Here is a 24,777-nt window from a genome sequence, read left to right as displayed (position 1 = left end):
CCTTATTTCGCCTCTACATACGCTAAAGTGGTCAGTTTGCTGCTGGGTCGATGAAACGTTCAAAATGTACTATCAGCTACACGAACCTTCACCCAAAGGCAAGTGTTCCCTCACTTTACAAATAAACCCAGAGAAATTGGCAATAAAGGGCCGAAATTATTTGTGATATTTGCATGCAAGGTTTTATAAATTTAAGCTCAATGAAGTCGGACGAATTCAATAGAACATAAAGGCGTTGAACGAAGTACTTGTGCAGAGCTAATTTCATTTTCCACACAAAATATAGTTATGAGCAATATCCAATCAATTTCGTACAACAGTATAAACTCATAATATTTTCGAGTTCTTAGGTTTTCGCGATTGTTACACATAGGAAATGAAACTATTTTTCCGGATTTAAATCGCGTATATTTGTTTTTTCAAACAAACCGACGTTTCGGGCCCTTTACAGGTCCCATGGTCACGGTTGACTGAGGTGGTACAGTCTTCAACCAGTTATGTCTAATATTAATGCAAACCACCCTATTTTTTCACTATAGTTACAATAGTTATTAATTAAATACCTTGTTTTTAATTTTACAAAGAAAACAATTACATTTACAATGTAGCGTAAATTGGAATAATTTACGCTACATTAAGTTTTACAAATTATTGTAGGTTTATCCATGACATGCTCGCATATCATGCGATATAGATAAACCTACACATTCAATGAAGTTTGACAAACCCCAGGTCCTTGCAAAAGAAGTCCGTTATCTACCCAGGATGCTGCGAGAGGCCATTGAAATTAAAAAACATCCTAATTTCAACAGGGAAGATGGTTTCTCCGTACCACCAGTATGGGATCCAGTATTTCCTCTAATGAAAAATCCCAAACAGACATAAGACTGCAGTACTAATTAATATGTTTTAGTTTATTCTAATTTCTATTAATAATTAATAATAAATTAAATTTAATAAAAATTCATTCAATAAAATAATTTGTAAAACTTAATGTAGCGTAAATTGGAATGTTTACTTTGTAAAATTAAAAACAAGGTATTTAATTAATAACTATTGTAACTATAGTGAAAAAATAGGGTGGTTTGCATTAATATTAGACATAACTGGTTGAAGACTGTACCACCTCAGTCAACCGTGACCATGGGACCTGTAAAGGGCCCGAAACGTCGGTTTGTTTGTAGAAACAAATATACGCGATTTAAATCCGGAAAAATAGTTTCATTTCCAATATCATAATATTTTGTTACAATTTAATTAATTAACAAAGATTGTTTATGTAACAATAACTCTTTATGTCTTTTCGTTTGTTACCAATTTAACGTCACAAACGTTCGGGACAATTCATCTTCCAAGTTTATGAGCAATATCTAGGTGACAACCTGACAAGGTGTTATTTCTTGTATTCTTCTATAGATAGGTATATCGTGCAAGTAGATCATGTGGCGCGGTGTTTTATGTTTGGCATAAAACACCGCGCCACAGACTGTTTGAATTTGTTTTAGCATTTCGCAAAATCTCATAATTATAAGTTTTAACTTAGCTTAAGAGTTGGCAAATTAGTCTGTCTAAATGACTCATAACCAAGAGGTTGATAGGAAGGGGCACTATAAACAATAGATTATGCTTATGTAGAAAGACATGTGAGTGTCTAAATGACTCATCGAAAATGACCATTGTTGATTAAGTTTTGTAGGTACTCGTTATTTACTCTCTCAAGGCGTTTTGGCAAACTTTTTAAAATGGCCGCCACTCTGGGCAGTTTCTACCGGAAGTAATAAAAATGCGAAATTCGAAAAAACAAGATGGCCGCTATACGAATTTCAGAGCCCTATAGCTCGGCGAGTATCGGCGGGGGCCAACTGTTGGTCACAAAATTTTTTTAAGATGGTCGACTCAAAATGGGAACCCAAAAAAAAGTGGTCCGATCTGGCTGAAATTTGGCATGCGGCATTTTTTCCTTAAAAATAGCTGCCGAATGAAACTCGCTCTGTTTCAGCTGCAAATTGGCATGTGGAGGCCTCTAGAAGTGCCAAATAACAATTTGTGCTCGAAATTGGTTTTTCGCCATTTTCAAATATGGCCGCCATACAAGCGTTTGTTGGTAGTAGAAAAAAATTGTTCTGATCCCTTCCACAATTTTGTCATGTGGGAGTCTCTAGGAGTGCTTGATAATAATTTGCGATCAGCATTAGTTTATCGCTAGTTTGCAATATGGCTGCCATAGAAATATTTTTTGGTGGTACCTGGAAATTTGCTCTAATTCACTTGAAAATCGGCATGTGGGTGTTTAATAATAACCTACGGTCAAAATTTTATTTTCAATATGGCTGCGTTGCAAACATTTTTAGCGGTTGATAAAATTTTACTCTAATTCTACTGAAAAATGTGAGGAAAATTGTTAAACAAACTTAATCTTTAACCTGTGAGTCGTAACATTTATTTTGGTGTGAATATCTGGACGTCTCATTAGCGAATGACATTGTAGAAAGTTTTTAAACCAATTTTATCTGCAACGTATAGCTCTTACTCAATACAGAATATAAATTTAAATCAGCTGCATACTAAGGTCGCCATGGCCTAGCGGTATAAGGATTGCTTTGCAAGTTGAGGCAAGCATGTTTCGCACCATATTAAAAATAAAATATTATTTAGTTAAGTATAAATATAATATTGTTTTTTTTGTTTTGAGCTCTGGATAGGTGTAAGGAATGTCTAAGAACGTTAGATTCTCAAAGTGAACCACTTCCCACAAACATTAGGTGAATGAAATAAAAGTAACCTTCTTGAGTAAATCAACAAATATTTTAATATTTTATTCTTCTAAATTATAATTAGTATACATAATTATTTAAAATCTTACAGCCCGTATTTTTTAAACTCACAATTATATCAATATATTTTTCATGGAAAGTGAACAAACCGGTTTGGTGAAAATTCTTAAACAATCATTCAATTAATGGAATAATACCTTACGCATTCATATTTGAATATTTCAACTCGATATCTCACCAGTTTTTCTAATAATATTCATTTGAATAACACGTTAAAATTGTATGATTTGAAACATGTTACATAAGTAATCTTTTATTCAGAATGAATGGAAACAAAGTATACTTTTACAGGCTGCACTTTTACAAAATCATAAGGTAGTGCAGTGAATAGACATGTTGCAAAAATAACAATAACATCACTCACACTTCACATTATTTTTGCCCAGCGATGACTTAATAATTAATAATATCTATTATTAAAAACTACACAATTACTATCGATACCGCATAGGAAGGCCTTCAAAATCGGTCACTTGCTGTAAACGGTCTTTCATGCCTGTGACCATCGACCAGCATAAATCTCCACCACGCATTGACTCCCACATGGACACCACAAGGTCCTTCTTCCTGGTCCTTATTTCACGAATTTGAGCATTTGATTTTGTAGTGGTAAAGGGATCTTCATTAATGTGGCGATTGACAATATCTAGGTGACGACTAGATGCGGAAGTAAACATTACCGGTGCTGGCCCCGGATTACGTTGCACTTCCAGTCGCTCTGTGGCGATTGATCCGCAGCTTGACAGTGTTTCTCTGTGAACAAGCAATTTATAATACTGTATAATAGGCCCTCATAATTGTAGTTTCGATTTTCACCTAATGCTAGATTTATATATTTTTTAATTTTAATGATTTGTGAAACATGTTTCATAACACCCGTGGGATAATGAACGATGGGGTGGTCCTTATTGCAATTTAGCCACCTGCCGCCTGCAGTCTACTTACCGAAGAACTTATATGAAGTCGCCTTGCAATTTCTCTGATTGGCACATCTTGTTCATACAGAACAAGAATTTCTAATTTTAGTAATTCCGTTAAGTGCGGCATACTAAAACAAGAAAGAATACTTTGAAAGTAATTAAAAGTCAATAGATAAACGGGAACGAAACGTGGAACAATGCGTAATCACAGAAGACGCGATCGTATGCGAACTGCAGAGCGATTTCGTGATTTGTTAATCTATCCGTACCCACCCCACGCTTTATTAATAATATTTACCCATTCACCTTAGGCAGTTTCTAGTGAGCAAATATTGTGATTTGTGAACGTTAACATTAAAAAGTATAACAATGCTTTTCAAATATAACTTTAAAACCAAATAGTGGAATCGTGGAATCGATGCACGGGTATTGTAACTGGCAGTCCATACAACAAGCCGCTCGACCAATTTACGAAATTTTGAATTGGTTTTAAAAATATGTTTTGATCATCTTCAAGCAACACTCCACTGTACTACTTTTACAATAAAGTGGAAATTGCTTTAATTTTTACTTTGTTCAATACATAAGATGGCTCTCAGAACCAAAAGGTCGGTTTGGGCATGTTAGGGAGTCAGGTATCTCTTATGATTTTTTACATGTACGATCAACGGCACATCAGACTACACATTTTTGTTCGAAAATCGGCTCTAGTGCAACGGAACAAGATACGTCAACGTGTAGCTGATGTGCTGGCGCGTGTACAATAGTATGGAACAGTAAATTAAAAAGTCAAATAGTTCAATACAATATTTATTTAATCTAGTATTTTATCACAATAAAGTCGCAAAACAATTGCGATTGATCACATCTCACAGTCACTCTTTTGAAATAAACTTTATAATAAAATATAAATGTATTGCATTCGCAGTAAAAAAATGTAATGCAAACACGCTCAGGTAGATAGTACCTACAATAAACAATAATATGTGTGAAAAACTAAAAGCTAGTTGAGGTGCCCACTCGTAAGGACAATATCCGAGAGCTTTTATGTGTTTGCCTAATTAGGTATATTACAAACATTTAGTCGGTGTTTGCGGCTGGCAAGTACTAATTTTAAGACCTATCTTATGAGAGAGGTAAAATAAAACTGTTCTATTTAAAAATAAAAAAATCTAGTGCCGTACTCTGTGGCATCGTGCACGAAATCGTATATTTATTTTAAAGCCTTTAGAAATGAAACTTTGTTCCACAATCGCATATATTTGTTTTTTCCGCCACTGCTGATTTGTAATTAAAATTTAAAAAAAAAGTTCTTTTTCAACGTGTAGCAATCGGTGAAAACATGACTTTACCAATAATAAATGTTATTACCTGACGTGGCCACCTTCACGTCGGTATTGGCCTTGTTATAAAGTTGTACAAGGACGTTTCCTTATTACGCTAAAATATTTAACAGTTTCATTTGACCTTACCGTGTCGTATTAAGTGATTTGATGGAAGATGAGTCTTGTCTTGTATTATAGTGTATCGAGATGCGTGACGTCAACAAAACTTGCCTAGTTACATTTTGAATTGCATCGAGTTGACGGTTTATATTTAGGTGATGAGATGTTTAAGTTACGTTAATTATTCTATTTGTGGTGTGGTGAACAAATTTAGAAAAGGTGCATTGGGTCCTTCCTGAAGCCAATTGTCCTTCGAGTATGTGTTCTCCTGCTTCTCGATGACGTGGAAGGTGTAGGCATGGCGGCTCCTGTCAGAACGGTTGTGAGCGCTCTTGTGTACCACGTTGCCATGTATCAAGATACACGTACCTGGGAAGACCAGAACCATTTCAATTTCTTGGCATAATGCCGTTGTAAAACAATATAATAAGAAGAGAGTACATTGATTCTAGAGGTTTATCAATGACCTGATGCTGGCGGATGACTTCTTTTATTTTGTTTTATTCAAATGTAAGGCGCATTTGTCCTCCGTCCCTCCTGAAGGAAAGTGACGATGAGGTCGACGATGGAGCATGCACACCTAAATAACGCCTATTCACTCTTGCCTTGAAAAGTCCAAGTTATAACGTTCAGGGAACAAGTCCACAGGCAGGCAATTCCACCCCATAATTGCGAATTCCACCCCATATTTATATGGCGAAAGGCGCCATATAAATGTGCCTACGCCTGCGTTTTGGTAGCATTAAATCTGACAAGATTGGCATCGCCCCAATTGGAGACTGCCTTGAGTATCAAATTAAAGCGGCTAACCATAGACTCTTGACAAGACTAGATTTCCTCTCCATTAACCATTGCATTGATCATGTACAACTGTGCTCTTATATATGTCTGTCATCAGCATACACAAAGGTACCTGGAATTAACATATCACTGATATGCAACAGAAAGAGTGTTGCAGACAGTATGGAACTGAGGATCTATCGCCATGTGTTCGAAAGAGTAGCCTTCTAAGACCACTCGAATGGAACGTTCGCTTAAGAAATCCGAAATCCAATTGCAAAGGTCAGTGGGAAGCCCGTAACAGGAAAGCTTACTTAAAAGGCTTGCGTGCCAGACCCTTTGTCAAAGGCTTTAGAAATGTCCAAGGACACTACCAAGGGCTTCGCCTTACTTTTCTACAGCCGCGTTCCAAATATAACGGGCTTACACAAGAGGATCCTCAGTAGATCGGATGATGATGGTGATGACCGATGAGGATTCATCGGAATTCGTACTGGCGATCACTGAGGAGGACGTTGTCTTTAAGGTACGATGGGAGATGGTTGTTGAGTAAACGTTCCAGTCTTGCAGAACATGAAAGTGACTGAGATGGATCTATAATTGACAGGGTAAACTTGACAGGGCCAGCTCTGCTTCCTTTTTTTGGCACAGGTTGCACGTTTACAAGCTTTCACGACCTGGGAACTACACCAGTCTGAAGTGAGAGGCGATACAGGCGTATGAGAACAGGGGACAACTCATGCGCACAGTTACGTCGGACTACCGCTGGAATTCCATCTGGCCCGCTAGCTTTATTCACGTCAAGATTCCGCAGAGTTCTAAGTACCTACCTCTTTTTGGTGTATGCGAACTAGCGTCACAGTGCAGCCAGCCTGAGGTAAAGTAGGTGGTAGGTTCCCTGCAGTATCCAGACGCGAACTCTCTACAAAGAGTGAGGCAAAACGATTCGCTTTCTCTTCTGCAGTATGCTTATAAGCTATGCTAAGCTTCTCTTTTGCACTTCTTGGCAGCTTAAGTGAATAGGCAGGAGGACGGCAGTTGAACGAGGAACTGCGTCGTGTTTAACCAAGCAGCAAAGGTACAATCGGTTTGGAGACCGCGGGGGTGCCGGAAAGCCCCCAAATATGGCCGGCCATCTGGTCCTCCCCTCCGGTCGCGTTCGGCACGGGTGGCTTTTCCGCTACTTAGGCCCCGTACTACCCACGATCGACCAGCGGTGCACCGTGCTTCGGATCCCGTTAGCCTCCAGAACCGAGTGCTCAGTGTGGCAGTACAAGCAGCTACAACTCGTCATCAGATGTAATGAAGCTGTTCAGACCCGACCTCCTAATGGCATCTCCCGAACACGAGTCGGAACACGGTGAAAACCACTTAAGTAAACAGTATAAAGTAAAAGGCATATTGCGAGAATGGACGAGAGGCGCTGGACAAGTCTACTCGTCTTGAGATGGACGACATCCGACGACACGGAGGTCGGGACTGGATGAGTCGGGCACAAAATTGCCAAAAGCGGAAGAAGAGGGAAGAGGCCTACATCCAAGATTGGATAACAAAATGATAGACAATGATAAAGTCAAAATAGAAATCATCTCCATCAATCATCTGGCTGTTTTCTGTTTTGACAAAGCCCGTTGCTAAGAATGTGGTAATGTAGGTTACCTTTACTAACAGGAACAGCTGTGAAGCTCGACTGCGGATACACGGCAGCGGGTTTGTCGTAAATTAACGTCTGGTTGTTTTCTGGGCTTCGGATAAGTCGTCTATGTACGCCGGACTTGTGCGAGCCTCGAGCCATCCACAGGCACCCATTTTGGACTGTTGTGTCTTCTAAAGCGATCCAAAATCCCACAGGGGGAATCGGCTCAGTGTATAAATACGATGCGTCTTGGTGTGCTACCACTGAAACATTGAATTCAATTATGTACAGTACTTAAATACTTTAAAGAACGAGTCACAATCATCGTCATGTTGTTGTATTATTTAATCAGGTTTAGAAAGCCTATTTGTATTGAGTTGTAGAATGAAGTGTTTTGACATGCTTTCCTCTGCCCGTAATACCTGTAAGGATTGGTTTTGAACACATGTAGCTGGTCAAAAACCCTATTGTACAATAGCACGCGAGAACTTTAAGTAGTTGTAGAAGAAAGACAAAAACTAACGCAAGAACGAGACATAGGACTACCTCAGAAGCATTAGAAGCAAAAACCTGTGTCTTTAATATAGCATCACTTACTTTTATACGCTGTTCTTAAATTTTTATTAAATTGCAAGTTTTTAAAAGGAAATATTGGGGTGGGTCGATTGGCTTACGTGCAAGTATATATTAAGTAAACAAATGTATGTATTGTGTTGTTTCTTCATGGAGGAGCGTCGTTTTAACTTTGCTAATTTAGTCATTGTGACGTGTTCGAGATCAACCGTAATGAGCCTCGGATTCGGCGAAGCGACGGGGCGCAGTCGTTTTAAGATTAAAGGCTGCAATTTCAAAGGCACGTACACAGTTACAGATTGAGAGCACTTTTCTGTTACAAGCGTCACGCCAGGCAATTTTTACAAACGCGCCATATGAATGAGTGCGTGACAATATTGCTAGGCAATATTGCAGAGTGAAGGCATTCATTCGCATTCGATACATGTATACGGGTATATTTGGTACAATTCTATGTTTTTTATGATTACGTATATGAGTGATTGATGATTTTGAAATAAAATTTATAATTAATAAAAAAGTTCCAATTTACTCTTAAAACGTTTCGTACCTGTAGGTAGGAAGTTTACGGTAAAAAATTACAAAGTTCTGGTAACGCTAAACTTTGAGTTGGTTAATAAATGATAAACAGGCTTTCTTTTCACATTCCAAACTGTTTTATTTTGTGGTCGATGCACGAAGTTATCAAACAAGTGATTGAACTATCCTTGAAACTTATGATGAGACTTTAGTGGACGCCTATCAGTCTGAAGTAGAAGGTGGGTACCTACACGGCAGTTTTTCTCAACAACTACCAGAAAGGTAGAACAACAATGGGGAGTTGATTAACAAACGATGAAAAGGCTTACTTTACACATTAAAGACTGTTTCTTTTTGTGGTTTAAGTTATCATCTTCTTGAATGTTTGTTTATATTTTTCTTGTGGGAATGGAATTTAATCTGGTTTACATGCTTGAGAAATACGTCGTCTACATACATATTACCACTAAATAACTAACGCCCTGATTTGATTTGGCACAGGGTGTAGTAATGGACATTAGTACACCCTGTGCCAAAGTGACGTGCGGACAAGTCAGGACGTGTACAAGTGTCAACTTGCACTGAACTTGAGCACGTCTTAAACCAATGCAAATACACTCTTAACTCGTTGTGTTAAGAGTGTTTTAACAATTTAAGCATTAGTTTAAGACGTTAATTGCAGTTACGTACAAAGTCAATGCAATAAAAATGCGATAATTCTTAGAATAACAAGGTATTCAAAAATAGAAAGTTAAACAGAAACGGCTATATGTGTACAGGGTTATTTGTAAAATATTGTCCACCTCGCAGGACTGCATTACCAACTTTTGTTCATCACATATTATTTTCGTACAAAAATAAAAACATTTAAATAGTCATAACTCTCTGCGGTACGATGCACATTCATTGCATTTGAACTTACAATCGTACCACCAAATACAGCCGTGTCCACCACTGACTTTGTTATGAACGATCGATTACGAGCTATGGATCTTTTTGTTGGTTGTGTTACCTTCACCTCCGACACCGGGGTTCTTGTAAATGTACATGCTCTGGACGACGGCAGGCTCCTTAAAACCTAACTGGTGACAGACGGACTTGACGCGGTCGCTGTACGTGTAACATCTGATGATAGGATGCAGCAGGTGCAGTGCGTGACCCACCTGGAAGCAGCAGAAATAAATATTTAGGTTCCATGCTTTCGTGTATTAGAGAACAAATTTACTGCTTGACGAAACTTTTAAAAACTCGTTTCCTATTTATGAGCCAATGGAAGCCCAATGGAAGGACGGTTGCTTCGCAAAGGAGAGGGCGATGGTTCGAATCTCTGTAGTGGCATGTACTTAGGACTTTGATTTCTAAGCAACGGACATTTATGAATGTTTGGTTTCAAAACATGCGATGGGCCCAAGATTGGCAGTGGGCCAGTGCGTGCCGAAGTCCAGCACCAATCTTCTTATCATCATCATATCAGCCGGAAGATGTCCACTGCTGAACATAGGCCTCCCCCGAAGATTTCCAGACCGGCCGATCGGACGCGACGTGCATCCATCGGTTACTCGTCGCCCTTATCAGGTCCTCCGTCCATCTAGTAGGGGACCATCCCACTGAACGCCTTCCGGTTCATGATCTTCATTCAAGAACCTTTCCGCCTCAACTGCCGTCAGTTCAACGAGGTACGTGTCCTGCCCACAGCCACTTCAACTTGCTAATCCTTTGATCTATGTCGATGACTTTCGTTCTTCTATCTCCTGATTTCTGTTTCCGTCACGTAGAGAAATGCCGAGCATTGCTCGCTCCATAGCTCGTGCAGCGACTGAGATTTTTGAGGCCCATTGTAAGTGACTACGTCTCAGAGCCGTAGGTCATCGTTGGCAACACGCATTACTCGAAGACTTTTGTCTACAAGGAATGCAGTATTGCGGACGAAAGGACGTCCCGGAGCTTTCCGAAAACTGACCAATCGCGTCGGATTGGACGATTGACCTCTTCCTCGAAGTTGGCTCTGCCTAATTGGACGGGTTGTCCGAGGTAGACATACTCGTCAACAACTTCGAGAGTAGGGGTTCCCAAGCACTGTTATAGGGGTGGATACGACAAGAACATTCGATATAAGTTTCGTCTTGTCCATGTTCATTTTTAGACCCACCTGCTGGGAAACTCTTTGAGGTCACGGAGCATGGTCCCAAAGCTCTTCCAACGATTCTGCCATGACCACGACATCGTCAGCAAATCGAAGGTGAGTGATGAACTCGCTGACGACGTGACTGTGACGTTTCCCTGTTGCACCCCTCTTTACCATTGGATAGGTCTTGTGCACTGGTCCTTTAGTCGAATTGACATTCCCAACCCTCTCCTTAGAGGAAACGTATAATGCGTTTTGATCATGATTAAATGTTCTTGACAGTGGGCGGAATATGTCATGTCCACGTTATAATAATAATAATAATAATAATATTAAAATTAATTTTTTAGGCCTTGGGAGAGGCGAGAGTTTAAAATAAATACGAAAATAATAATAATAATAATAATAATAATGTAATAATAATCATTAATTTCGGAACTCGTCCATAAATTGTTATATGTCCTGTAGGTATATTTACGGACAATGAAGCGGTGTTCGCTAATAACACTTATTTTTATACGATTATTATAATTTAGATGAAATATTAATTAATTTCACATTTTGTAGCCAACTCACATACTCGTTATTCGTGAATGCCAGGCCTTAAGTATATGTTCACAGATTGTTTATTGTACAGACATACATAGGTAGGTGTCTACCTTAAAATTTTGGCACTCTTTCGCTTACGCCGTAGGCAAAATATTTTATAGGTGGATATTTTGTTCGATCCACAGACCGTCGCCAACTCCACCGCCCCGGATCATTGACTGTTAGCGTGAGTGTAAGCAGGTCATTTTTATTTCATAGCACCATCAAGCGTCCATTTTACACTACAAACATTTCATCGGTGTTGACACGGACACAGGTAAATTTTCAAACTGGCACAAAATATCTTGCTGAAATTCTATTAGTTTTTTTTCAATAATCTTATCTATAAGATAATAGAGCTACGTCTCTCGGCTTCATTATCCTAGATTTAATACTTCTAGAGACCTTCAGGCCTTTTCATCAAGAAATGATTTTTTTCATTTCAAGGTTTATTTAATTGGGATAGTATTTAGCTGTTTAACTGTTTTGAAAAAAGATCGTTTGTTTCTTTCCCTTTTAGTGTAACTTCCACATGTCTGAGGGATTTGAATTTGGAAATCCGACTACATACAACTCACCACACGAAAATACATTTTGAGTCAAGAGAATAAAGTACCTAGTACTCCTATAGTTACATATTAAATAAATACTCTTAAAGTCACACGCAAATTAAAAGTGGAATCATATTAAGCAAACCAGCTCTTAATTGCTCAATATGATTGATTAATTTTGTCGGTATTTTCTGTGTATATTTTTCAGCAATGCGCATTATTTTTTGCAAAGTTTGTTATTTCCCTTGAAAGTCATATGGTTCATTGGTACATGATGCGCTTGCAAAGTGAATTCTTCGAACTGACTTTTAAGCCCCACAGGAGCATGAAATGTTGAAGTACAATAGTAAAGCAAGTGTTTATTATTAAGTGATTGTTCAAGTTGAAAATTGTGTGCCATTACCTACCGCTGTGGAATACCAAAAGAAAGACGTGCCTAAACCAACATCGCTATGTTCTTGTGTTTACGGCCAGCAACTCCAAGCTCAAAAATATGTAAAGTATGTCTATCTCTTACATCTTCTTAATGTTTTTTTCGCGCATTTCGTCCATAATTATAGTAACTTTAAATTATACTTATGAGATAAAGCAGTAAAAGTGCAAGTCTTTAAACAGAAAATTAATACTAGTAGAGTTTTTTGAATGCCGTCAATGAAGTACTTTTCACGTCTGCTTATGAGAGCGATTTGCCCATTGAAGCATAATAGGCCAACAGACGGACGACAGACAGACGGTTAGTACTCCGTCTTTCCAGCAACGTGTTTGTCAGTAGTTCCAAAGGTAATTAGTAGAAACGGTGATGTAAACGCCAATACTGGCTAACATTTGACATGCTAAATTAGTACAAATGGTCGTCTAAACGAACGACAACACTAAGTCGGAAAAATATAAACGCGACTGTCTTTTGCCTTAGAGTACTACGTGCATGATGAAGCGAGTTGCCGGTCTCAAGTCGCGGTGCGGTGCGGTGCAGCTAGTGCCGATCATGACCGTCAGTTGGTCGAACGAACATTTTCTTCTCTTCGAAAGTATTTAGTTAAATGTGGAAAGAGAGCAGTTCAGAGTTCGTTCAGACATTAATAGAAGAAGAATATCACAACCGATAGATTGATCAATAGATCATAATGTCATTTGGTATTTCTAAGAAAGATTATGTACGATGAGAACAAAGTTCGCGGCAATACTTTCCCGACAATCTATCTGTACCCGGCAATTTCAGCGCGTTTCTTTAGTCATACGGGACTGTTTTTGGTAGGGCTAAGGATCGATTTCCTGCAAGCAGGCAATCTCTTTATCAACCTCTTTGTGAAATCACCCAAGCGCCACAATTGTATCCAAGACTTAAGTTCAAAAGGTGATATTTGATCACAAATGTATTGCTCGTACCTTGTTTAAGGAGATGCTGGGGTCCACCTTGAGTTTGCCGTCTTTATCGAAAGCTTCTTCCTCGAAGAAGTAGCTGATCTTGTCGTTGCTTGCCAAGAAATATGAATCCTTTAATTGCTGTAAAATAAGATGGGAACTTATTAATGAGTATTAGTACATACAGAGATGTGCGTGTGTGTGCGCGTATACATATACATTAGAAACTGAACGAGTAATAAGTTGTATAGTCCTCAACTATAGTAATTATTTACTACCTCAGTCCATGATTTCTTTTAAATCATTTGTGTAAAACATGTGTAAAACTCTTAAAAATTGCAGAAACCAGAAACAAGACTATAACGAGGCATATGTCATTTTAAGATTAAAATGTTGTTTGTCATGTTTGAATGAGATTTCGTGTTTATTTTTCATAATTTTATTTAGTTTCGTCCTTTTAGTATTTTAGTTTATTTCAAATGTTCGCATAACTATATTATTATTAACTTTACGGACTTGTATTAATGCTCTCCTTTCAGTAGGTACGACGGCATTGAACTTGTTTTTCTTCAACTTTCGTGCCGTTAATATTCTTGACGACTCGTTTTGCTCGTTGTTCGTTAGACGTTTTGTTCTTTCCAATTATTCACAACATGACGATAGTAAACGGCGAAATTGGTGGCAATAATGGTGTTTGCACCCAATGAATGGATATTTGGAATAAAACAAATTGCAAAGGCGCTGACGATACCTCGATGTGATTCGGCAAGCTTTCAATACAAACCTGTTTTTCAGGTTGTGTGGTGCTAAAGATCGCTCTCTCCTCACTATCAGGAAGGTTTTTAGTGAGCTCCAGACCCGCAGCCATTAACTCGTCGCACTCGGCTGGACGGAGGAAGTCCTCCAACACCACGTATCCTTCCCGATCTAGCTGCAAGGATGTACTGGATATGTCACAATAAAATTATTTCTGAAACCGTTTATCACACGGACACGGAAAGAGTTTCCAGTCGTGTATTGTGTAACTGCTATTACTCACGGCTAAACGTTTTAGTCATGAACATCGTGCATTTTCAAATAAACTATTACATACTACGGGTGGGATTTGAGTGAAAATAGTGCGCCTGTAAACATGGGACAGCTGAGAAGGCGAGCCGCCCTCACGTGGGTTCTATTCCCGTGCACGCATTATCGCTATTTTTGTCAGCTTATTTCAATGTTTCGCTATGCGGCTGCGGAGGGCTTCGTCTAAACGATTAAGAAGAGCGACTCTCTCATTACTTGTGTAAACATCGGCATATTTGATTTTGGGTCTCCATAAACATTATTAATTACATTACATGTACTTATGTATAATGATAATGTTCGACATCTATCGTTTCGACAGGAAGTCATATTTTGTAAGTGATTTTACAGAGCTATAGTCACCGATGCATTGTTTACACTGTAACTATCACGAGTACGTTACAGATTGGAAGAAGCACAAGTGACATTGTTAAACAATAAATAATAAATAAATAACGCACACACTCAACATAGCCCCGCACTAGGGAAACCCTGTGTCGCGGGTGCCATGGACACACACATAGACAACCACAAATTACACCCAAACTCACGAGAGATATAATTGTAGGCCATACAACTATTTCTCTCGGCCCGGGAATCGAACCTGGGACCTCTGCGTGGCAGTCCGGCATGGTAACCGTTCGGCCACGGAGGCAGTTAAGTTACAGTGTAAACAGGTAAGAACATGTGAAAAGTAGTGAGATATGTACATGCTGGAAACGTGGGCATAAAGGCACTTTATTTGAAACAGAACCACCTATTGCAATGTCACGACACAATTACATGCAGCTAAGGACAACCACACACACACCAATACTGTATGATAACAGAACTATGGCAAAAAGATAACCACAAGCCAATATCGATCCGATCCGCTGGCCAGTGTCATTCGTGCTGGCGCTGTGCAAAATGCATAGCTATGTATGCATAGCGTAGGACTTTGATGGTCCACAGCTAAGGTGCGCGATCAATCGAATAAACGAATTCAGGTTATTTTTGCCAAAGGTTTCGGTTTATAAGCAAATGAAAAGCTATGTAAATATTACGTGAATTTATATAGACACTGTTGTCCTAACTAGATAATAAGCAAATAGTTATTCGGTTCAACAGAAAATCCATTCAATAGCCGTCAATCCGTCTGATACCAGCTAAATTGTTTTAAACAACCGACAATTTGTCCCATCACCGCTCTCGGTCTTGAATGATATTGTACTTTCAAACAGTCAACCGTGACCATGGGACCTGTAAAGGGCCCGAAACGTCGGTTTGTTTGAAAAAACAAATATACGCGATTTAAATCCGGAAAAATAGTTTCATTTCCTAAATCTATGTTGTAAACAAGCTCACTGCCGGAACCATAACCACATGAAACTTCACTTGAAGAGTATTTTGATCGAATATATGACAGCTTTTGTCAAAACCATGGTAACCTACAAATTATAAATAACGCAAACAATTATTGGTTGTGCTCTATACTTTTTTAAATTTGTTAAATCATGTTTTCTACTTCATTTATTTTTAACAGGATTACATTACTACTAGGGTCACGTCGATCACAAAAACGGCGTCGTCGGAATGGCATCAACGTCGGAGCCACACCGCTTGCAAGAAATAAAACCAGCACAACATGCAAGGCCAATATTGAACCTAAGGCAAAATCAGATCTGAGATTATTTAAAATTTATAGATTTGACGGTATCCTCGAAAGAAGTGCAAAACCGTACATTCAAACTTACGAACTCGACGTCAATACCTGTGGAAAAATGTTATTGGATGCGCTGTTAAAAATAAAAGAAATGGATCCGAGTATCTCATTTCGAAGATCCTGCAGGGAAGGCGTTTGCGGTTCGTGTGCAATGAACGTTCAAGGTAGCAATTGCCTTACTTGCATTAAATCGATCCCTCCCGCCAAGACGGTGGTTATTTACCCTCTGCCTCATATGTACGTGATCAGAGATCTAGTGGTAGATATGACGCATTTTACGAACGGCTACGACAGCATTCGCCCCTTCTTAATACGAAGGGAGAAAGTAAATATGGGTGATTATCAATATGCACAGAGTATAAAGGACAATGCAAAAATGGTGGGGTTGTACGAATGCGTGCTGTGCTCGTGCTGCTCCACCTCTTGCCCCAGCTATTGGTGGAACGGGCGCAGATTCCTGGGGCCCGCCTCGCTCTTGCACGCTTACAGGTGGGTCATAGACTCAAGAGACGACAACACGTATCACAGGTTAAGCGAATTAAAAGACGATTTCAAGGCGTTCCGATGCCACACTATTATGAATTGCGCGGTCGATTGTCCCAAGGGCTTGAACCCGTCAATTGCGATCGCAAAATTGAAAAGGCTCATCGCTGGACTGGACTCGAAACCGCTACCCGACATTGACCCGATGCTGTTTTACCAAAAGAAAGAGGGGAAAAAAACAGGACCGCCTCCTGAAAAATAGTACTTAATGGATTTTTGTGCTAGAATCGTTATTTGGTGCTAGTTTGATGTTATTTTGCAGTTATGCAATGTTCGACACTTCTCAGTAATCGTGATTAAAATTTGAAGTTTCGATTTAGTGTTTCTAGTTCGTACACAGTTTCCGTCTTTCGTTGCTCTCCACCATATCATTGGGTGCACGGCGTTTGACGATGTTACAACAAAAATGTCTACGAAAAAAAATAGCAACTCTCGCCGTTTGGCCAGAGCCTTGAAATTCACTGAGTTTTGCATTTCTATTTTTGTATGATTTATTTATATATCTTGGCTTTCCACGTGTAGGTATATTTTATTTTCAAGATCAGTAATGTAAACAAAAAGCAAAATACTTTGAAAGCCCACAAAGTGAGGCATTCAAAATAGACCTGCATAGATGTACAGAGCTCCATGAAAAGGTTCAATAGCATTATGTATAAACCCACGTGATGATTGTGCTCCTAAAAAGTCACGTCTGACGAAACTGATCTCAAATTATAAGAAAAACTGCCTCTGTGGCCGAACGGTCACCATGCTGGACTTCCAGACGATTCCCGGGCCGGGAGAAATATTTGTATGGCCTACATTTATTTCTCTCGTGAGTTCGGATGTACTTTGTGGTTGTCTATGTGTGTGTCCATGGCACCCGCGACACAGGGTTCCCCTAGTGCGGGGCTATGAGTGTGTGCGCGTTATTATTATAACGATTTCTGACGATAGCGGTCCTGCATCCTAACATTAAGTTAAGTGGTTCAGACATTCGATAGCTGCCAAGCACAAAACACATCTCAAATTTATGAAGAACAATCTCCTAGGTACAGTCAGCATGAAAATGATATGGCATTTTGTATATAAGTTGAGTATACTCGAAATATCAATAGCAACGATCAATGTCAATCTTATGTCAGCTATTTTTGGTTTGGTTTGTTAGCTGGGGTTATTTTGAAGCGTTTTGTAGTTACTGCAATACCGGGGGAGCGTGTTGTCATTGCAGCGATGGGAATCTATTTTGTTATACTAAATATAACATTTTATAAACTCTCACATTTAAAAATATAATTTAAACATCGTACAAAGCCCGTTTACATTACAATGTGTGGCTTGTTAGTCGAAAATGTTAATATTTCTAATGTTTAATTTTTTTAATAAATTTTACAAGTTGCAGAAGCTAATTTTCTTCGAGCAACTAGGTGGGTAGTTCTGTAGGGTATAGCAAGATATATTGCTTTATCTCTCTTATAGCAGGGGATAGACTTTTGTAGACGGCAACAGGATCTCAGCTCTGCAGGGCCCCGTGCGCACTTTCATGTCTCCAGATTGGGATACAGTGGAGGTTCCAAGACCTGTTTTTTTTTAAATACTAACATATGGTCACGTACAATATAGCCATTTGAAGCTGTCATCCAACAAGGTATTCAAACAGATATATATACATACATGTATATATCTCGTTAACTATGCGTTTTTAAAATTATGCATTAGCTCGGACCGGTAGCTCTCTATCCCCCCGCACAGGCTTCGTTGATGAGAGATGGTCGTCTTTGTTTCTCGCGCTCCCGTTACAAAATTCACGTGACGTATTTTACTATGTAAGTACATTTCTGTGTTTTTAGTGTAATTTTTTCAGTAATATTACTATATTATCGGAGGTGCCAATTATTAAATAATATTTAATGTAACATATCTTAAATTTTTGTAAATAGCATGTTAGAAGGTGCCAAATTGCCATCAATGGACCAGTGCTAAGTTCTTTAGTTGGACCGGTCCAATAATGGAAACTTTAAACTTGTTTTCGCTTATTTTTTGTTTTAGCATGGCACAAAGATGACAATGTTATGCTTGGAACGAAGTAAGCATGAAACTGGCATTACAAGCTTCAGGTAATAAATACGTAGACTTGAATGAGGCAGGCAAAATGTATGGAGTGCCTAGAACGACCTTAAAACGAAGGTTTGATAATAACGCAGACGCTCAACATAATAACGCACACACTCAAAATGTCGCGCGTGTCCTGGACACACACATAGACAACCAAAATTACACCTAAACTCACGAGAGAAATAAATGTAGGCCATACAAATATTTCTTCCGGCCCGGGAATCGAAACTGAGACTGAGGCGTGGCAGTCCGGCATGGTAACTGTTCGGCGACAGAGGCAGTTGATGACAGAAATGTAAAAGCTAAAGACGAGAAATAAATTATAGATTCAACAGGTTCAATCTGGTCGTTCCCAATGCTCGTATTTGTGCAAACGGCACTCCTATGTCTTCGTTAACGTTCGACGACGTTCGAGTCCCATGGGCGCTCCCATGGAACCCCGCGTTTAGTCGTATGAGATGGTTGTGTGTTTTTCGCTCCGCGCTTATAAAATTTGCCAAATTTCCATAACCATCATCATCATCATCATCATCCCACGTAAGCATTAATACTACATTGTATTTACACTAGCGACGTCACCATATCTATCAAATTTTAGAAGTTATGCTTGAAATCACAATAAAAAATAGAAATGTTTTTACTGTTTTATTCCTTTTTCAATTCGATGTTACGCGGGTCGTGGGAGCTATTTGGCTCTTCTTCTTATCCCATTGCAATATTCACTGGATATTCCTTTGACACTTTCTCGTGTATTTTCATTACTTTTTAACTTAAATATTTTATTACTTTAATTTTATTTTTTTTCGGACTGATTGTATGTAATGGCCCCCTTTTGACATACAGGATTCTTACCGGATCCATTTCCCAAACTGTGGGGTAATGGGAGCGAATGACATGTTTTATTTTATTTTTTAAATCAAATATTACAGTTTAGTTTCATATTTTTTCTGTGATTATCTAGTACCCAGATATGTGAAGCGTACGTTCATAAGTAATAAAAAATTAAATTGTATAAATTATGCATAAAATTTGCATATATTACTTTTATTATCAATTTTCCTTAGTAGGCTCCCATGCCCCCACGCTCCCCTACACATACAATACAGGTACCTATGTAAGTACTTATTCACGACGTGGAAAATGAATATTTTTGTAGAACACATCAAAAAACACATTGATTGTAAAAAGTATGATTCGCAAAGTACCGCGCGTTCGCATTTTGATAGAAAACCGAAATTAGGAAGAAGTCACCAAGACCCAATCAGGTAATACCTAAATAAATGAATGGGGGTCGCTGATTGATGACACGTTTCCGTAAGGGTCAACAAAGATGTTAATGAAAATGAGTCTAACCACCGCTTAAACGTCTCGCAATCAATAGGTCTAATAATAAATAATAAATAAAGTAAATAACGCACACACTGAACATAGCCCCGCACTAGGGAAACCCTGTGTCGCGGGTGCCATGGACACACACATAGACAACCACAAATTACACGCAAACTCACGAGAGAAATAAATGTAAGCCATACAAACATTTCTCCCGGCCCAGGAATCGAACCTGGGACCTCTGCGTGGCAGTCCGGCATGGTAATCGTTCGGCCACGGAGGCAGTTAAAGTTCTAAAGTTTAAAGTTATCTAGAGCACAGTAGAGAGTACAATAAGTACCATGTCAAAGTGCTAACATTGATGATAATGGATGGTATAGTAATAATAATATTGTATCTTCCTTAGAAGAAATATCCTCTACTAATCGGATTTGGACATTCGTTGAATGTGTACGCTTCATAGTCAATTGGATAACTGTTATGTATGATTATGTATATGAATATGATTTGATTGTTGATGAATTTTCTTAAAGAAGAAGCGAAAAGAGTCTTGCGCTTGTTTATTCTCTTTTCAGAGATGCCACAGACGGTGTCGGTCATCAACTGCTAAATATCCTTCAGAAACCTCCCAACTTAGTAGTTAATAAAATATGTTTATGTAAGAAACATCATCTCCTACCACTTGCAACGTGCCGAGATATCTGTGTTATTAATAAAAATAGCAACAAAATCTATAGACTGTCCGGAACCGCTTGTTTCTACACATTTACTAATTACAAGCAAAAGTAGTTGTGACGCGCTAGCAATAGTTTTAACACTTTCGGTTTGGATCTATGTAAAACAAGATACAAGTGCGACTTCGGCAAAAGATGCTCCAGTGAAGATTTCTTTGAAGCTCTTTGAGCCTTTTTTAACTAAATAATATAATTGTTAGTGAGGCTACTTTTTGCTCGTTTATTAAATTTAACAGTGCAATAAGCACCTACTCATTAAGGTCTTAGTAAATAGCCGTATTTGTGAGATAGCCTTCGTTTACATAATATGACACGCAGTGAATTTAACATATTAAAAAAACCTCTTAACGACATTTGTCACAAACGAGATTTGGTTTTGACCTTTTTATCACTAATTAAACAAGCAATTACGCAATTATTATTTTGGGCAAACAAGTTCGACGTTTTAGTACTTTCAGGGACACGTTCGTTCGCACTGTACTAAGTACGTAATACGTACAATGAGACGAATGTGTAACTCCATCCAAACGTACCAGCGCAACTTGTATGTACTTAGAATACTTTTTTAGTCATATTTATAACTTTTAAATTATAAAAGGATTCAATTTTATGATCATGCTCCCATAATCCGCGATTTAAAATAGTTTATTTCAATAAAACTACAAGAATCTTGTGATAAATACCTTAATTTCGCAACCGATTTCAAAAAAGGAGGAGGTTCTCAATTCGACTGTATGGTTTTTTGTATGTATGTTACGCGATAACTCCGCCATTTGTGAACCGTTTTTGATGATACTTATTTTGTTGGAAAGAAGGTTCGCCATAGTCGTGCCATTTCATTTTGAAGCCTGACCTCTAAGGGTGGCTGTTCACGCATGAAGATTCATTTTTATAAATAGCGCCTAAATTTCATTATAAGGAGCAATTATTTTAATGGTTGATTTTGCTATTCTCCGATTCAAGGCGTTTTTCTCTCTCAATATACTTTGAGTAGAGAGAACCGATTTTTATTATCTCCTATGTCAAGTTCCGTATAGTGGCGAACTAGGGGATGAATCCGGGTTTGCGCACTTGCCGGTAACCGATTTCAATAAAACTTGGTAATTATATGTAATTCCACGTACTTTTCAGGTCGGTTTTTTTTAGTACTCTGTACTGAAATTATTTAAACTATGTTTTGCAATCGGTAAGTGCTGCGTTCCGAATTGGGAGGGTAAGGGTGCTGGTTAAATTACAGGCGATTTAAAGCTCTGAGTGGCACTGGAACTGTTTCGATAGGTGTGTCGTTTACCACCAGGCGCACGACTTGATCGTCCCGTCACTCGGTATTATAAAAAACAAAGAAAAAGAGAGATACGTGTGGGCATTTAGGCGCCGAACAGGCGGGAATTGCACTACTTGTCTTTTTATGTATACACCACGCCCTAAGTCTTTGTATTTTTCCCGCCATATATTTGTATTATTCCAAGCACCCGTCATTCTTGGCCCACCTACAAAGTGGATTTCATAGTGAAATCCTATAAATTTACTAAAAGAATAAGTATTGTAATTCATAGTAAATAGCAACGCCAGTGCTCAGAAATTAATAATTCCACATACATTTGTGTAACACAACTAGCGCTACAGAACGCGCTTCGCAGGAGAGGTAGCTTTGTGTTACAGTTCATATCACACTTCAGAAGGGGAAGCACTTTTAACTCTTTTGGTCAGGGACAAATATAAACAGATTGTACAGAAATTATGTCCCAATATGTACAAACATGACTCCAGCATTCGCAACTAACACATTGATCGCACAGCAATGAGTAAACCTAAACTTCAGTAGCTAATATTCAAAATAAAAAAGTGAGTGAAATATATTCTAGACTCCAAAAAACAAGCAGTATTGTGATAGTCCGTTAACGGAAATATTATAAATACACAATTTAAAAAGCCTGTAAGGACTGAAAATGAATTCCTGATTCACAGTGCCCTGGGGCGCGAATCGCGGCTTACAATAAATTCTCCATTTAAATTAAGCATATTTTGTACGCTACATATTTCCTTTATTTAATGCCGCGTGCATTTTTATATTCAGTGTCAAGGCTATATTCTTTTCGTATAATATAAACGCATGCTAAAAATATATGCATCGCCGATTATATTAATACATGCGCAGCCCGTTATCATTGAAGCAGCAGAAAGCCTCGAGCAGAAAGCGTACGTTGGACATTTCTAGCGACATTGGTATAATAATCATATTATATTGACAATTCATATTATGAGTTTTCAAACAAAACAAAAAACGCACGAAGCCTGTCAAATATGAAAAGAATTGCGTTTTTTGTTTTGTTTGAAAATTCATAATATGAATTGTTAATTAATCATATTATAATTCTGCCAAGGCGGCCTTTTTGGGCCTGCTGTTCGCTAATTTTAGTAGTGCAATTTAAATAAACTTATAATCCCGTGTAAGGAACAAAATATTCGAAAATGTGCTTTGGATTTTGATTTCACTATTTTGTTGCGGTGTACAGACAACATGAACTTTGTTGATTACTTGTTATAAAACTGTACATGTCAAAAGCCTAATCAATTTTCCAACATTCGCCACCTATGACAACGAATCGCTCAAAACTGAATTTAGTAAAGTTTTAATAGGTACTTTTATGTACTTACTTGATCTTTTAGTGTATCGTGCATGGTGCAAGGTGGATAAAAATCGGGGAATGAAGTATCAAGTGTCACTGACGAGAAGCAACGAACTACTGAGTCCGACGTTACAAAATGACTGAGTGCTCATGGAATGAAGTCTGGACTGCGTATCACTCCCTCGTGGCTGGACACGTCACCCCATGTTGCATACAACGTCGGTCGAATACCACTTGGATGCGTTGTCGGGCTCTAAAGAGCGGGTGATGTATTGTAGAGCGATGAGAAGGACCGCCCGCGCATCGTGCGCTTGCGCACGTGTTATATGTGACGCAATAAATGGGGGAGAGGGGCACGGGGACACATGTTTGACACCATCTGGAAACGATTCGTTAATAAACAGATTTGTACCGCAATTTCCAAACTTATTCTTATTCTTGAAGGTATTCTAGATACGCACCTAATAACACTTTTTTTAACGCGGACTTCTTTTTTATTTGTATAGTTATAAATACTAAAAACGAACTGTGTTACGGAAAAAACATTCAACTCCATGAAATAGACTATCAGAAGTGTACGATGATAACAAAAGTTGTGTTTATTTTATGGTGATAATTAGTGTCGAGTTAGATTCTGTACATATGAAGGAGTCAGTATTAGTCGAGGCGAATTTCTGTCAAGTGGTTTTACTTGAATTTACTCCCAATTTCAAAAAACTGTCCACTTCTTTTATTTCTGAAAAGCATTAACAAAACGTTTACAGCCTACAATTATTTTATAGGGTATATCCAATCGGACCTCTTTCGTAAATCATGACGAGATGGAAGTAATTGTGCATTTTAGATGTAAATATATACATATTAAAGGCTACATGTATAATTCACGTTTTGTATAGATTACCTACTCATTTTATGAAATACCGTGCTTCTTTGGGCAATGTACACAAGCAGACAACTATAATACACATTTCCTAGGCATTACCTACATAGTATCCTAGATATGCTTAGGTATTACGTATAGAATGCCGGCCGTAGATTTGACAAAGCATTTAATGAAATACAAAAGTCAAAGTAATTCAAAGAATTATTGGATTTACTATAATCATTTAATAGAACAGTTTTGCTTAATGCATTAAACAGTATACTGTTTGTGTGGCGTCATCGACTAGGGCGTGCATGTTTAGCGAACCAGTTTTCGTTGTTGCTACTGATAATGTAATACTTTGTTCGAAAAAATAGGGATTTACTTAAACGAAATAACATCATTTGTAATTTAATTACCAATTCTTCTAATTACCTACTTATTCTTACAAGATAGATTATTGCGACACTAGGACGTGCATA

At 38.3% G+C, this 24,777-nt stretch overlaps 2 protein-coding genes across 2 annotated transcripts; one reads left to right on the top strand and one right to left on the bottom strand.

Annotated features, from left to right (window-relative positions):
* On the top strand, window positions 1–16,963 carry LOC113239180 (succinate dehydrogenase [ubiquinone] iron-sulfur subunit-like). Its single transcript, XM_026476052.1, has 2 exons — window positions 1–97; window positions 15,939–16,963. The coding sequence occupies exons 1-2, from the start codon at window positions 51–53 to the stop codon at window positions 16,846–16,848; spliced, it is 957 nt and encodes a 318-aa protein (XP_026331837.1). The 5' UTR covers window positions 1–50; the 3' UTR covers window positions 16,849–16,963.
* LOC113239181 (phytanoyl-CoA dioxygenase domain-containing protein 1) lies at window positions 4,631–23,697 on the bottom strand. The gene is made up of 6 exons (XM_026476053.1): window positions 23,462–23,697; window positions 14,118–14,264; window positions 13,358–13,474; window positions 9,720–9,870; window positions 7,639–7,878; window positions 4,631–5,568 (listed from the first exon to the last, which is right to left on the bottom strand). Exons 1-6 carry the CDS (start codon window positions 23,483–23,485, stop codon window positions 5,381–5,383), a joined length of 867 nt encoding a protein of 288 aa, XP_026331838.1. The 5' UTR covers window positions 23,486–23,697; the 3' UTR covers window positions 4,631–5,380.
* Between the last annotated feature and the right edge of the window lie 1,080 nt (window positions 23,698–24,777).

Source organism: Hyposmocoma kahamanoa, unplaced genomic scaffold, assembly GCF_003589595.1.
Source record: "Hyposmocoma kahamanoa isolate Upper Pololo Valley unplaced genomic scaffold, ASM358959v1 99702, whole genome shotgun sequence".
Taxonomy (NCBI): Eukaryota; Metazoa; Arthropoda; class Insecta; order Lepidoptera; family Cosmopterigidae; genus Hyposmocoma; species Hyposmocoma kahamanoa.
Note: the sequence above shows the minus strand (reverse complement) of the source record. Positions and strands in the feature narration are given on the sequence as shown.